We start from the raw sequence: 16100 nt of genomic DNA on the forward strand, positions 1-16100 counted from the left end.
AAGCGCAGGTGGAATATGTAACATGTTCCCAAAGGTGAACTTATCCTTTAAATGTCTCCACTTGTCAAAGTCACCCATTGAGTTTAATGGGGCCATGTTGCAACCATGTGCCATGCATGCGATTGCAGTGCAGTAATGTGGCATCACAGGATTAAATCAGGCTGTGAGAAGGTGGTATGAAGCCTCCTTACCACCTAACAAATAGGGCCTGAAAAGCGATCTCAGCAAAGACTACTCATCAGAGTGCACTACACTCCATCACAAGTATGAAAAAGCCCTAAAATAAATGAAAACGTCCAACTGGAAGAGTAAGAACTACTTAAAAAGGGCAGAGCCAGGAAATCTGGAGCAGACACTTCACTGCTAGCGTCCCCTCAAGAAAGTTGTAGGTGACTGAACTCACCAGCTCAAGCAGAACCCAACCAATATCAGTGTTAGATAACGCAAACCTTTAAAGAGGTATCAATGTACAATTTTAAAACCTACAAAACCAAGTCAACAGTGGTATAAAAAAATAGACATTCAACCCGCCTCACTTGGAGGATAGGGATTGCTGTTAAAAAATAGGAAGTGGCATATGCCAGCAGATGCCAACATTTCATAAAAGTCTCTGTTATCAAATCCTTAAAAGTTTCAAAGTTTGAAAGATTTGCTTCCTGAGATTTCAAATATAGGTCTCATTCACAGGTCATAAAATACTTAGCAAAATAGATTCCCTTAAACAACCTTAAAGGAAGTGCTTGTATTGTCAGCAGCTTGCCAAATGTAGAAAAACTGTGTAAGTCTTTTCTTCGGGACAGTCCAAAGAAGTCAAAACAAGATGAATGGGATTTCTTCTGTCCCATTAGACAGGGTCTGCAACTGAGGTAGGTATTCACTACGATCACTAATCAATCTGCAAGTCAGAAATATCTCCATGAGACACGATATTTTCCTGGAAGAGAGAAGAAAGAAAGCATTTAATATCTGGTTGGGTCACCCACAGACATAAAATTAATGACAAGTTTATAGGTTTGTGCAACCAAGGATTCCACGGGGAATCTGTGCAATTGGTGGCTATGCAGGGCAAGCTGATCAACTTAAAAAAAGAGGTTCTTAACCACATGAGCTCCAGAAGTTTTTACCCCCTCTTGCCCAAGCCATTTTTTTCTATTTAGCTCTGCATTACTTTAACTGGTAATTGCGTGGTCATGCAACGCTGTACCCAAACAAAATTAATATCACGTCTGCAGCAGTTAAAAATCCGAATCCCCAGCAAATAGCTGGGGATTCAGAATTTACCACCCTCCCATCCTGGTGCCCTAAGGTGACTGCCTAAACCCCCTTATGGCTCTGCTGGCCCTGAGCAGATGTCACAAGTGGTGAGCAGCATGAGAGTAATATAGGGAGAGGTGAGTGGGGGCCAGAAAGAAAGGAGGATTAGCAAACCAGAGGATCAACAGAGCTGGGGGTTACTACTGGAGTGGGAGATACTACTGAGTGGGGATCAGCAAAGCTGGGGGGTCACTATTGAGCTGGGAATCTGCTCAACGTGGGTACTAATAAGCTGGGGATCTGCTGAACGAGGGTACCAATGAGCTGGGGATCTGCTGAACGAGGGTACCAATGAGCTGGGGATCTGCTGAACAGGGATCTGCTGAACGAGGGTACCAATGAGCTGGGGATCTGCTGAACAGGGGAACTAATGAGCTGGGGTTCTACTGGGCCCCTTTAAAACAACTCAAAAATCAACACACAAGCAGGGGGCATCTGTCAAGCCTAATTTTAAAGCTTCAAAAAAGCATTAAAAACACAAAAAAAAAAGCAAGCTGAAGAGGAAGGCACTTTAATGTTTTAAAGTTAAAGTCAAAGCAAGTGTAAATAAGCCCTAACAGTATTTGTAATGGGTGTTAATACAATATAAAATGTTATCCAATGTATCTCAAATCTCAGTGATTATTTCAATGAATTATTGTTATGCTAGATGTTTATATATTATATGCTATAGTTGATTCATTTTTTTTTAATCTTCCCCTTAGTGTTCTGTACACCTATTCTGATAAAGTGGCCATCACAATGCCATAAAATGCATTGATGGTGTAGACTAAATCACCTCTGCTGTCTTATCCTCCAGTTTTCTTTGGGCAAAAACCTGCTATTCTATATAGTTTTGGGATCCAACAACCATCCAGTGCATGATCATCTGAAATACCACAACAAGCATTGCGCCTGATCCCCCACCCTATCTGCATGGAGACAGACGTACCTACACAAGCTCAAAAACCAGTTTGCTTGATCTATGGATGGCCTTTTGGCAACCTCACAGATGCGTGTATATGCAATAGAATTACACTCATCTTTTCCAAACTCCATACCTCTTACAACAAACTACCACACTTAAGCCGGCCATACATTGAAATTATCAGGTTCACCAGGGAGCAGCCGAATTTCAATCTGCATATGGGCATGCTGGTTGACACAAGTTTATCAGAATAGAATAGCCCAATGGGAGGGATTCCCCCATCCAACTCCAATGTGTGGATGGGGGAATCAAGTAATTTTCTTTCATTCAACAATCTAGTTTTTTTTGGATGGATCGGGCTTCAGGTAAGTATAAAGTGCAATTTTTTCAGGGGAAAAAAAATTGATTTTTGTCTTACCGTAAAATCCTTTTCTCTGATGTTCATTGACAGACACAGCTCCATCTTATTGAACCTTGGGTTTATGCTGCCCCCTACAGGAGTAGGACACTAGGCAGAAAAAGGTTTGACTACAACTATGAGGCAGTCCCAGGCGGCATACTTCCACTTCCTGCTATAGGTCTTCAGTTTTGTAACATGTAGTGTCAGAAGAACATATGACCCAACTCAAAGAGGGGTTGGTGCTGTGTCCGTCAATGACCAGGACAAGGGCAATGGAGACCGCACTGGGGGAGCCAAGTGGCAAACCCCCTGAAAAAAGGTGCGAACCAAAGAATGCGTAGCCAAAGGACGTTGAAAGAAAACCACCAAGGCTGACCCTGGTACCAGAGGCCAGACGCTGCTCAACACCTCATTGGAGGAAAGCCAAACTCAGAGTCACTGAAAAGGAGCAGGGGTGAAGAGGAAGCCTCCAAGGAGCATCGGTGACCAACCAGATCAGATCTGCGTACCACTAGGATGGCCGGAATCCCTTCTGTCTCTAACCTATGCAGGAATCTAGGCAGAAGTTCTAGAAGAGGAAAGACGTATTTAGAAGACGATACTGGCCCCAAAAGGAGCCACCAGTGCGTCTGTGGTGTTGGCCAGAAGATCCCAAAACTGTGCCACAAACCTAAACACCTTCCTGTTGAGACCAGAGACCAACAGGACCACATTGGAAGTTCCCCACCAGAGACACAACTGATGAAACCTCTGGAGGAAATGTCCAGTATATTGATCGGTAGTCTGGATTCTTCCAGAGTCCAGACCCGCTGAACACAATCTGTGCCAAAAACACCACCCCACTCGGACAGGCTGGCATCCGTGGTGACCACCCTCCAGTACAGGGGAAGGAAGATTTTCCTTATTGAAGCACTGGAGAGCGAAGCCAATGAATCAGAGACCCTCTCGTACCCCGGCTCAACAGGTTTAGAGATTGTCTAGAGACTGTAGATTCTTGCTCCACATGACAAGAATATCTTTGCAGAGGTCTCGTGAGGATCTGCGCAAACTAAACCTCCTCAAAAGGTAGACACCATCAGTCCAAACACCTGCATGCCAGTCCTGAAAGACGACCGACTGCTGGACAACAGGAGCTGAATTCATCCTGCAGATTTTAGAGCTTGTCCCATGGGTTGAACACCCTGGTTAAAGCAGAGTCCAGAGCAGACCCAGGTAGTCCAACTAGGTGGACGGAACCAGAGCCAATACCTGGAAGTTTAAGTTCCAACCAAACTCCTGCAGAGTACGCACAGTAATCTCCTGGTTGTCCTTCAGAGCAGTCAGGGACTCTGCTTGCAGAAGATGATCATCCAGGTACTCCAGTACTGCAATCCCCCGCTGGCACAACAATGCCAACACCGGGGGCCAACACTTTGTGAAGACCCGAGGAGCTGAGGCAAGACCTCTTGATAATGCTCCTTGCCCGCTGAAGGTTAAGTGTCCTTGATATCGGTAGAGGCCAGAAGATTCCCCTGATGTAGGGATGGCCACTACTGTAAGAATGGACTCCATTCGGGATAATCTGTACCCGCACAAGCGGTTCAGAGCTATGAGGTCCAATATTGGACAAACCTCGCTTTCCTTCCGAGATCTGTAAACGTTTGAATAAAACCCATGAAAAAAACCTTCCGATTCGGAGACTGGAACAATCACCCCTTGTAGTAGCAAGTCTACTGAAAACCCTCCTCTTCAGAGAAGCCTATCCTACCCACACATAACAACTGTACTTCCATTTTCTCCGTCAGCTCATCCCCCACAGTTATTGCTTTCTGTTTCACTTGATCCTCCCTTCTAGATTGAAAGCTCTAATGAGCAGGGCCCTCTGATTCCTCCTGTATTGAATTTTATTGTAACTGTATTGTCTTCCCTCATATTGGAAAGCGCTGTGCAAACTGTTGGCGCTATATAAATCCTGTATAATGAAGAGACCTTGCAGGCGGTCTGGGGATAAACGCAGGTAGGAAGGAAAGAACTCCTCTGGAGGATAAGCTCGAAACTCGCTCTTGTAGCCGGACCGAAGCAGCTCGTGGACTCACTTGTCTTGAAACAGGGAGATCCACGGGTCCGGAGGAGGTCCTTATCGTTTTAGATCCCTTGTCTTGAAATCCTGCTTAATGATATCATCCAGGGAGGATCCGAACAGGTGATCCCCCACAAAGGGAAGATCAGATAAGGCCTTCTTGGAAGTCTGGTCCGCAGACCAGCATTTCAGCCATATCCTGCGCCGAAGGACCACTACTGTCACGGACAGCCTAGAGGCTAGGGGAGTCTCATCCAGAGAGACATCCCAGGCGATTTGCAACCCCTGGACTAGCTGGTCTGTCAGATCCGCAAAGGCAGGGAGAAGCTGTTCCCCCTCCAGATCCTGGCGCAAAATCTGTGCCCACTCCGTTAAAGTCTGGGACACCAATGCTATAGTGAACACTGCCCTAAGGACCAAACCGGCCACAGTAAACATGTGGCGGACCAAAGTCTCGGCTCTCCTGTCAAAAGGAGTTGGGGTGAATTTATTCAGCCCGGAGACCTGAGAGTCCACCACAGGTGGAATTGCCCAGTTATTCAACAGAGACTCCTCAAAAGGAATACTGTCTATGGAAACGCTTAGGCACTGCCATATAGCGTTTAGGACAACTCCACTGACTTGAAACACTTTTTGTCACAGTACGCGGGAAAATCTTTACCGTTATAGAGGATCTGCAGGCACCAAGGGGACTGGTGTCTCTAACGCAGCTGCATCCCCCATGTTTAAAATTTCCTGCACCGATACAATCAGTGCATCCACCAGCGCCTTTTCATGCGCATATGCGGTAAAAAAGGAATCACCCTCACTCTCGGAGCACTCGAAGTTCGTGGACGCAGAACCCAGAAGGGTCGCTATATACTAAGCTCACCCTGAAAACATAACAAGCAGGGGAGGACGCCGACCTCAGTCCCGCAAGGAGACGCCAGCCAATGGTCCACAAAAAGACCACCTATTAGACCCCGCAGAAAAAGCAAGAGGGTCGCCTTTCACAGAGGACATAATAGGACAAAGCCCTAAGGGGGGGGGGGAGCGCTCGCTGTGATGCGGACGCGCAGGCAGTGTACCCTTGCCCACACAATAATGGCTGCTACACTGTCAATAAAAATGAAGCGCCCCCACAGCGCCATCCAGTTTAAGGGAGGTGCCAGGATGACCATATGGCCCAGCAGGTCGCAGCCTAAGTTTCAGTGGAGGACCCAGCCGCATTTTCCCAGATTCACAGTCCGGCAGATGCCCAGGGAGAGAATTGGGGGCTTCAGCTAAACTTATTGAGGCCGCTCCCAATGACAGCGCCCAAAGCAGCCGTGTGGCACAGTAGGCCACAAGCCGCAGCCTATAATTTTGAGGGCACTCTGCCGCCAGGACACAAACCTCATCAGAGCCGACCACCCAGGGCAGCGGGGGGAGGGTGGGCAGCAGGGGGGAAGGCAGATGCCCGTCAGCAGCTCAGACAGTTTGGTTAGTAGCTCGGACAGCTTGAATTGTCAGCCGCGAGTAGGCCACAAAGCCGTGGCCTAAATTGTTAGCCCGATTCGGCTGCTCGAGGTGTGTACCCGCGGATGATAAAACATCTGCTTCCCCAGCCCAACAACCGCCGCAGGGAGCCCAAAGGACATCCCTGTCCCAGTCACTAACCCCGAGGAGGCAGGGAACCCGCTCAAAACCCCGCGTTCTGCAACCCGGTCAGCATCATTCACATCCAACCCCACCTTCTGGAGCATGTGGCAAAGCCAGCTCCTACTGCACCCGGGGAGGTTGGGGGCCAAAAGACCCACAGTGACTGTTTAGAGGGGCTGGGGGGGGGAATGGAGGGGAACCCGGGGGTCCAGCCATCCCAGGGAGGAGTCCACGTTCACCCCGAAAGACCACCAAGAGAGAGGGGGGGCACTACTTACTACACCTTGGAACTGGGAAGGCACCACTCCAGGCAGACCACCGCCCCATCTTGGAATGGGGGTGCTGTGGGCCAGAGGTACGCTGCGACTCGGGTCGTGACCAGGGCTATGTGCCCTCGCGAAGCGTTTACTCACCGGCCAGCCCCCGTCCAGTGCGGCCCACGGCCGGACTGGGGAGACCTTAAGGATCTTGGACAGGGGTGGCGAACACGCGGCTCTCGAGCCGCATGCGGCTCCCGGCCAAACTGAATGCGGCTCTTTGGTTATCATTATTATTTGGTATACTGTGGCTCTAGTAGTCTTTGCCAAGTTTGGATGCTGCGGGACCTCTGAGGAGAGCTCTCCAAGAGCGTAGTCCCGCCCCCAGGCTGCGACATCACGTCTCCCATCTCCCAACACTGCACGGGCCAGAGAGCGTGGGGACCCGTGTGTCTTCCTCCCGCCTCAGCTGCCTGTCACGTGTCTGAGTGACTGACGAGAGCTCAGCTCAGCCGAGACAGCCGCCCGCTGACATCTTCCCCTGCGCATATCAACAGCAGCAGGTGAGGAGGGGGGGTCTCTGATGGGGGACATTTATGTGTGTGGGGGTCTCTGATGGGGGACATTTATGTGTGTGGGGGTCTCTGATAAGGACATTATTGTGCAGGGGTCTCTGATGGGGGACATTTATGTGTGTGGGGGTCTCTAATGGGGGACATTTATGTGTGTGGGGGTCTCTAATGGGGGACATTTATGTGTGTGGGGGTCTCTGATAAGGACATTATTGTGCAGGGGTCTCTGATGGGGGACATTTATGTGTGTGGGGGTCTCTGATGGGGGACATTTATGTGTGTGGGGGTCTCTGATAAGGACATTATTGTGCAGGGGTCTCTGATGGGGGACATTTATGTGTGTGGGGGTCTCTGATGGGGGACATTTATGTGTGTGGGGGTCTCTGATGGGGGACATTTATGTGTGTGGGGGTCTCTGATAAGGACATTATTGTGCGTGGGGGTCTCTGATGGGGGACATTTATGTGTGTGGGGGTCTCTGATAAGGACATTATTGTGCGTGGGGGTCTCTGATGGGGGACATTTATGTGTGTGGAGGTCTCTGATAAGGACATTATTGTGCAGGGGTCTCTGATGGGGGACATTTGTGTGTGTGGGGGTCTCTGATAAGGACATTATTGTGCAGGGGTCTCTGATGGGGGGACATTTATGTGTGTGGGGGTCTCTAATGGGGGACATTTATGTGTGTGGGGGTCTCTAATGGGGGACATTTATGTGTGTGGGGGTCTCTGATAAGGACATTATTGTGCAGGGGTCTCTGATGGGGGACATTTATGTGTGTGGGGGTCTCTGATGGGGGACATTTATGTGTGTGGGGGTCTCTGATAAGGACATTATTGTGCAGGGGTCTCTGATGGGGGACATTTATGTGTGTGGGGGTCTCTGATGGGGGACATTTATGTGTGTGGGGGTCTCTGATGGGGGACATTTATGTGTGTGGGGGTCTCTGATAAGGACATTATTGTGCGTGGGGGTCTCTGATGGGGGACATTTATGTGTGTGGGGGTCTCTGATAAGGACATTATTGTGCGTGGGGGTCTCTGATGGGGGACATTTATGTGTGTGGAGGTCTCTGATAAGGACATTATTGTGCAGGGGTCTCTGATGGGGGACATTTGTGTGTGTGGGGGTCTCTGATAAGGACATTATTGTGCAGGGGTCTCTGATGGGGGACATTTATGTGTGTGGGGGTCTCTGATGGGGGACATTTATGTGTGTGGGGGTCTCTGATGGGGGACATTTATGTGTGTGGGGATCTCTGATAAGGACATTATTGTGCAGGGGTCTCTGATGGGGGACATTTATGTGTGTGGGGGTCTCTGATAAGGACATTATTGTGCAGGGGTCTCTGATGGGGGACATTTATGTGTGTGGGGGTCTCTGATGGGGGACATTATTGTGCAGGGGTCTCTGATGGGGGACATTATTGTGCAGGGGTCTCTGATGGGGGACATGTATGTTAAGTTATATGCTTTTGTGTGAGTGTTTGTCTGTTTTGGCAGGTCACTGCGTGGTGTGGCTCTCTGACTCTCACAGTTTAAAATTTTGGCTCCTTTTGTCGAACTTGTTCGCCACCCCTGATCTAGGATATCCAGTCTGTTGCCCAGTCCAGCAGAAAGATGATGTTTTGCCGCGTAAATAGAAATCTAATATGTCACGCTTTGGAATTGTGCACACTCGTGGAAGGGCGACAAAGTGCAGTACTTATTCTCCATAGATGACGCTTCAAACATTTTTACAGGTTACCTCTTTAGAGTTACAGAGGTCTAGAGCTAAAATTATTGTTCTCACTCTAACATTTGCAGCGATACCTCACACGTGTGGTGCAAACACCATTTACATATGCATGCGCATTTTCTTAATTATTTTTTATTTTTACACTGTCCCTTTATTTATTTTTTAAATCACTTTTATTCCTATTACAAGGAATGTAACAATCCCTTGTAAAAGAAAGAAGAATGATAGGTCCTCTTTATGGAGAGATCTTTGAAAAGCAAAAGATAAAAGAGAAAAGAGAAAAAAAAATTAGATTTTTTTTTTTATAGCAAAAAAAGAAAACGTTAACTTCCACCCTGGACCGGAAGTAACGTCATGACATCGCTACGGTCCTCCAAGGTCACAGAGGCAATCCGAGACAATCTGGTCTCATTGCCTCTGTGACCAGCCGGCTGCACCGTCGGATCCTTCCAACTGCTTCAGAAAGCGATCCAGTGGCTAAGGAGCCACTTGGATCGCTTTCCTAAGAAAGCGAGCCGTCAGCTGAAAAAAATCCCGGGGTTAGGGCTGATAGCTTAAGCCATAACCCCGGTAAACCACTTGCAAAACAAAACATCGCAACATATAGAGTATATACGTATTGTGGTTGGCAAGTGGTTAAGCAAGAACAGGAGTGATTTTACAAGCGCAGAGCAGTATGCAAACCTCTACAGACAATGTACAGAAATACCTACCCAGCCTCCTTGTTTCTGCAGCCATGGTACAAACATGTCCATGTACTGAAGGCTGTAGCCCATAAGTTGGTGAACGGCGTGACTGTTGATTCCTGCTACTTTCCTTGTCAGTTCCATTGTCAGGGCGATTTTAGTCAGTTCAGGGCTCACGCTGGTACCAACTTCACTGGTCTCAACCTCTGCCTGGCTTGTGAAAACCTCTGCAAGCTGAAAGAAGCTGCCATATGACATTCTAGTGAGTGTGTTCCTGAGAAAGGGATCTTTGTTGATCTAGACAAAAAAAAATACAAGAGAATAAATCTTATTACACATCATAACTTTTACAAAAACTGAAGAAAAGGTCAATCATTTCAAGAATGGAAAAAGGGCATGCTGCCAAACCAGAAAGTCTGCTCAACTTATTTTCCTCTGTTTTTTTTTAAAAAAAGCCAAGCTGCTAGACTTATGCAAGGCTCTCAAACCGAGTATAGCACAACTGCAGTCTCTAGTCACATGACGCTGTCCTGTGCAACATCCCACTCATGCTCCATTGCAGTGGGCTCAGAATGAGGGCAGTGCCAAAACCATGGAACACACACTGACCTACTTTTTTCACAATATTAGATTTGTGACCATTCCTAAAAAGAGATCAGGATTTACCTCGAGGTGCAGCAAAGATGAATAATTACAGCACCTTTCTACACCCCATAAAATGCAATGGCCATCTGCATATGTAACACAATAATTCCTTATTACAGGTTGATGTAGGAGCTTACTCTGAGAAGAAAAGAATAGATGTGGCAAATCTGATCGAGTAATTGAAATGTGTAATGATCTCGGGATGTACCATGTTGGGGTTTCTAACCCTTCTTTCAAGTACATTGGAAAAACGTAATACAAAAACATTAAACAAGAAAATTTGACTAAAGTGATGGTAAAGTCTCTTTTTTTTTTCTTATAAAATAACAAACATGTTATACTTACCTCTGCTGTGCAGTTGGTTTTGCACAGAGCAGCCCAGATCCTCCTCTTCTCGGGTCCCTGGCTGCAGCTCCTGGCCCCTCCCTCCTGTTGAGTGCCCCTACAGCAGCAGCTTGCTATGGGGGCTCCCGAGGTGCAGCTCCAAGTATACATTCAGACATGGAGCTGTTGCTTGGCCCCGCCCCATCTCTCTCCTGATTGGCTAACTGAGTTTGACAGCAGCAGGAGCCAATTAGGAGAGAGAGTCCCGGAAAGCTGAGGCACTCGTGGACATCGCTGGATAGAGGGGGGCATAGGTAAGTATTAGGGGGGCTGCTTCACACAGTCAGTTTTTTATCTTAATGAATAGAATGCTTTAAGATAAAAAAACCTTCTGACTTTACAACCCCTTTAAAGCGGAGTTCCACCCAAATGTGGAACTTCCGCTCATTTGCTTCCTCCCTTGACAGGTACCCTTCCCCACTTCCAGGAATGGCGCAGCGGCAAAGTGAGGACCCCTCCTCCGCCGCGCCAATTCGAATGCGCAGCGCGGTTCGCGCATGCACAGTAGGCAAAGCTTTACTGCCGGGTTCCCTGACTGGCAATGGCGGCGGGAGCACATGGCAGCCGATGGAAACATCAGCTGCGGTGCCAACATTGCTGGCAAGTGTCCTAATATTAAAAGTCAGCAGCTACAGTATGTGTACAGTATGTGTAGCTGCTGACTTTTAATTTGTGGATGGGGGAGGCTGGAACACCGCTTTAAGCCCTATTGTTTCCCAAACGATAAGCTGCCCCAGCAAGGTCTGTCATCAATTCTGTAATCTAAACCTGGCCATACCCTGTAAAAGTTGCATTCAATTCTTTAATGGTCAATGGGTAAAAATCAGCATTCATTTTTGACTGTATGGACGAGAACATTTAAAAACTTGTGATGATTGCAAAAATTCTCTTTTTTTATGTGAACAAACAAAATTCTGCTAATGTGGCCCAAAGTCAGGGAAAAAAAATGATTGCATTGTATTTGTGTAATACTATTGTAAAGGAGTCAATGATGGGCGCATTGAATATTCTGTCGATTGATCCTTCACAAAAAGCTGTTCTAAAATCTAACAGTGTATGGCCAGCTTAAAGTGATTGTAAAGTTAGGTTTTTTATCTTAATGCGTTCTATGCATTAAGATGAAAAACCTTCTGTGTGCAGCAGACACCCTCCAGCACCCCCTAGTACCTTCCTGAGTCCCATCTTCCTCCAGTGATGTCCACGAGTTCCTCAGGCCATCCAGGACTCTTCTCCTGATTGGCAGAGACACAGCATTGGAACCATTGGCTCCCGCTGTGGTCAATCAAAGTCCGTTAGCCAATCGGGGGGGCAGAAATGGGGCTCCATGTCTAAATGGACACAGGGAGCTGAGACTCGGCTCGGGTGCCCCCATAGCAAGCTGCTTGCTGTAGGGGCACTCAACAGGAGGGAGGGGCCAGGAACAGCAAAGAAGGACCCGAGGAGAGGAGGATCCAGGCTGCTCTGTGCAAAACCAACTGCACAGAGGAGGCAAGTATAACATGTTTGGTATTTTAAGAGAAAAAAAAAAAAAAAATTATAATTACTTTAAGGTAGCCTGGTTTCTACACATGTATAAAACATAAATTGGCCCAAGCACAAACATCAAGATGAGCATCAGGGCTGTCTTAACACAGGGCAAAAGGGGCAGCTGCCCCGGGTCTAGTCATTGTTGTGGGGCCCAAAGCAGCTGCCCCTTGAGCCCCCAAATAGTTGATAAGTGGATTCAAGAGGGCCCAAGAAAATTTTTGCCCATGGTCCAATCAAGAATAAAGACGGCCCTGATGAGCATATATCATTTATTAAAAGCATAAAAGCACACTTCCATATGGGTAAGTGAAAGGCTGAAAAACTGTAAAGATGGTGAAGAGCAGAGCAGCCGGCCGGTACAAACAGCTGTCATGCACAGATTCCAGGACTGCCAGAGGGGTAGGCAGTGTGTGCAGGCTTATTGGATCAAAGTGGCAACCATTGAGGATAAAAAAGGTGGCGTGTACAACATGTTTTCAAAGTCACGCCTCCTTTTTTAAGTATGCCCAATCATGGAGAGGGGGTTTCTTTTATATCAGTGGCTGGAAGCTGGTAATGCAGGTGGGAGAGTGAAAAAAAAAAACAAGACTTTACAATCACTTTAAATATCATGCATCCATCCCCTCCCCTGCCAGTTGATTGGCCCTTTTTAATCCATCATAATCAATTTACTCTCACAGCTACATTACTGGCTTTGATCTGCTGGTATAAAAGACATATCATATTATATATATATATAAAATAAAAAAAAATAACATTAAGCCATAATCACTCTAATCATAAGCAGTCCATATGTGATAGGTCTATGAAGTCCAGCATAAAAAAAACACCATTGTGCATTCAAGGTGACAAAACATCTTAATGACGCCTTCAGTGACCACCACCAATAGGTGAAAGATCTGCTCACCTCAACTGAGCACCCCACTACAGAGTCTGCAAGGTATTAATAAGTATCCTCCTGCTACAGCACTGGGATGAAGGATCGCTCCCCTTTTCCTCTCCACATCGAACGTTCCACTCCCAGCTGGAGACCCCACTACAGAGTCTGCAGAGCATCAATCTGGCTGTCTTGAAGTCCATTTAGTTTTTTTTACTGGCCTGTGCTGCTCTTCACCATCTTCACAATTTTGCAGCCCTTTGTTTACCTATATGCAAGTGTGCTTTTAATAAATGATATAGGCTCATATTGATGTTTTCGCTGTCGCCAATTTTGTTTTCTAGAGGTTATTGAGGATTCCCAGACCTGATGAGCCCTGCTGCACCACGATCTGAGCCATCATCAATCCATCCTCACATCTTCTCCTATGTTACATTCCACATGGACCTTCACTAAAGCTGCTGACTGATGTATTCCACCCAGATCCATCCCACTGGAACCCAGACTCCATAGGAGTACTGGACTTGGAGCCCCTTTGGTACATCTTTAAGTTCCTTCTGGCCATGGATCCTCATAAGGATCCATATTCGAGGATTTAAGGTTTGATTAGCCTGAACTTAAAGAGTGCAATGAGACTTTTTTTTCTTTTTAGCTACATAGGTATAAAACCACCCTCTGATGTCTATGGGAAACTTTATTCTTTAAAGAAGACAGTCAGAATTTTTAAATAGCATGTGCTAAAAGCCTTGTTTCTATGTATAGTTTTTAATTCTCACTGTACACAGAGGCAGCCTTTTCTGAACCACTTGCATCACTTCTGACTGAAAAGCATGGACTCTTTGAAGTAATAACTGGTAGCTAAAGCAGTGGTCTTCAAACTGTAGCCCTTTGCTAGCCTTTACCCGGGCCTTGGGGCACTACTTCTCCCAACAATAACAATAGGGCACAATTTCTGCCACTGACACCAATGATGGGAAACTATTTCTCCCATTGACACCAACAATGGGGTACTATTCCTTCCACTGATGCCAACAATGGGGTACTATTCCTTCCACTGATGCCAACAATGGGGTACTATTCCTTCCACTGATGCCAACAATGGGGTACTATTCCTTCCACTGATGCCAACAATGGGGTACTATTCCTTCCACTGATGCCAACAATGGGGTACTATTCCTTCCACTGATGCCAACAATGGGGTACTATTCCTTCCACTGATGCCAATAATGGGGTACTATTCCTTCCACTGATGCCAACAATGGGGTACTATTCCTTCCACTGATGCCAACAATGGGGTACTATTCCTTCCACTGATGCCAACAATGGGGTACTATTCCTTCCACTGATGCCAACAATGGGGTACTATTCCTTCCACTGATGCCTACAATGGGGTACTATTCCTTCCACTGATGCCTACAATGGGGTACTATTCCTTCCACTGATGCCTACAATGGGGTACTATTCCTTCCACTGATGCCTACAATGGGGTACTATTCCTTCCACTGATGCCAACAATGGGGTACTATTCCTTCCACTGATGCCAATAGTGGGGTATTATTCCTCCTCCTACTAGCCACCAACCCTGAGGCCATGTTTATTTTCACTGATGCTGGGCCCGGGACATTTTCTACCCCTAATAGCCACAATCCAGCCCCCCCTAAAGTCTGAACAACAGTGAACTGGCCCTTTGTTTCAAAAGTCTGGAGACCTCTGCTATAAAGTGTGAAATCTAATAACAGTTCCCCTTTAAACAGTTGTAATGACCACCATTCTGTATTTATTCATCTTAAAAAAAAAATGCTTAATAACAAAAACACTATCAAACAAATACAGTGTTGCGCCAGATCAATATACGTGCACAAATAGAAATATGAAAAAAAAAAAAAAAAGAAGAAATTATATTATATATATATATATATATATATATATATATATATATATATATATAAAGAAGCATAAAGACAAACACACTGTTTAAACCAATGGTGCTGTTCTTGACATAGAATCATACATGTGCAAAATCAAATGACTGAAAGCAAAATCCTTCAAATAAAAAAGAGTGTATGAACAAACACACTGTTTAAAACAATGGTGCTGTTCTTAACATGAAATCGTACATGTGCAAAATCCAGTGACTGAAAGCAAGATCCTTCAAATAAGTCCCAAAAGTAGTGGATGTAGTAAACACCTCAGTGAATGTGTAAAATCCCTTCACCAACAACCATGGCCTCTCACCTTATATATAGACCCAAGAGTCACCAGGGGTCTATAACAGCATTGCACCCTCACTGGGGGAGTTAGAAAATAGCATTCCACAGAGAAGGGGATCCACAGTTCCTTTCATAGGTCTCAGGTCACACAGTACATGGGGAATAAATAAAGAGAAATCTAGTGCTCTCCGTATTAACTGGTAAGGTAGTTTATTCAAATAACTGGCCGCACTTGCATTCAGTAGCACTCAGCAGCGCGTGCATAAGCAGGCTGCATCATACAGGAAGAAGGAGAAGATGTGACGATTGGCATGCAGGCTCCGCCCCCTATACGCGTTACGTCAGGGCTCTCACAGCATTGACCTCCTTGGTAGCACCCTTACTGTGAGAGCCCTGATGTAAAGGATGTTAGAGTAGAGGCCAAAAACAGGATTGGGAAGAGAGTAATTTTTTCGCTCACAGCCACATTCTGTTAGACTAGGTTTCAAAAATCAGCACAGTGAACAGGTAAAAGTGGAAGGAAGGCAGCATCCAGGGAATCTTGTACATACCAGTAAGTATTTCTGCAATGCAAGGGGTATTTGTGGAATAAGGGTAGGTCCATGGACCACTGGACCTAAAGTCGATTTTTACCTTCAGGTCTCCATTAAAACAAAAGCTAAGGATTTAAAAAAACAAAAACATTCATGTTCACCTAGGTGGATGCAGCATTGATCCGATGCTGCATCTGTCCTCCACCACATCTAGACAACTCATCTCTCAGTCTTTAGTGAGCAGGTGACTGTCAGTCACTAGCACTCTGCTATGCCCCTCCAGCGCTCACTGGAGTGCTGGGCTGTGGAGGGGCAGGAGCAGCTGGCTCAGGCTCTCAGCGGCTCTTTGAGAAGCTGAGCCAGCTGCTGGTC

The 16100-nt window shown here is 46.4% G+C and overlaps 1 protein-coding gene across 1 annotated transcript in view; it reads right to left on the bottom strand.

Annotated features, from left to right (window-relative positions):
- Positions 1-419: 419 nt before the first annotated feature.
- The window catches only part of BCL2L12 (BCL2 like 12), a 43139-nt gene continuing 27458 nt past the window's right edge, over positions 420-16100 (bottom strand). The window contains exons 5-6 of the mRNA XM_082274254.1: positions 9580-9849; positions 420-934 (exon numbers count right to left, since the gene is read on the bottom strand). Coding sequence (XP_082130380.1) covers positions 887-934; positions 9580-9849 — 318 coding nt within the window. The 3' untranslated portion in view covers positions 420-886. The remainder of the gene's footprint in view (positions 935-9579; positions 9850-16100) is intronic.

This window comes from Pelophylax lessonae (assembly GCF_965119305.1).
Source record: "Pelophylax lessonae genome assembly, chromosome: 12".
In the NCBI taxonomy this organism is placed as follows: domain Eukaryota; kingdom Metazoa; phylum Chordata; class Amphibia; order Anura; family Ranidae; genus Pelophylax; species Pelophylax lessonae.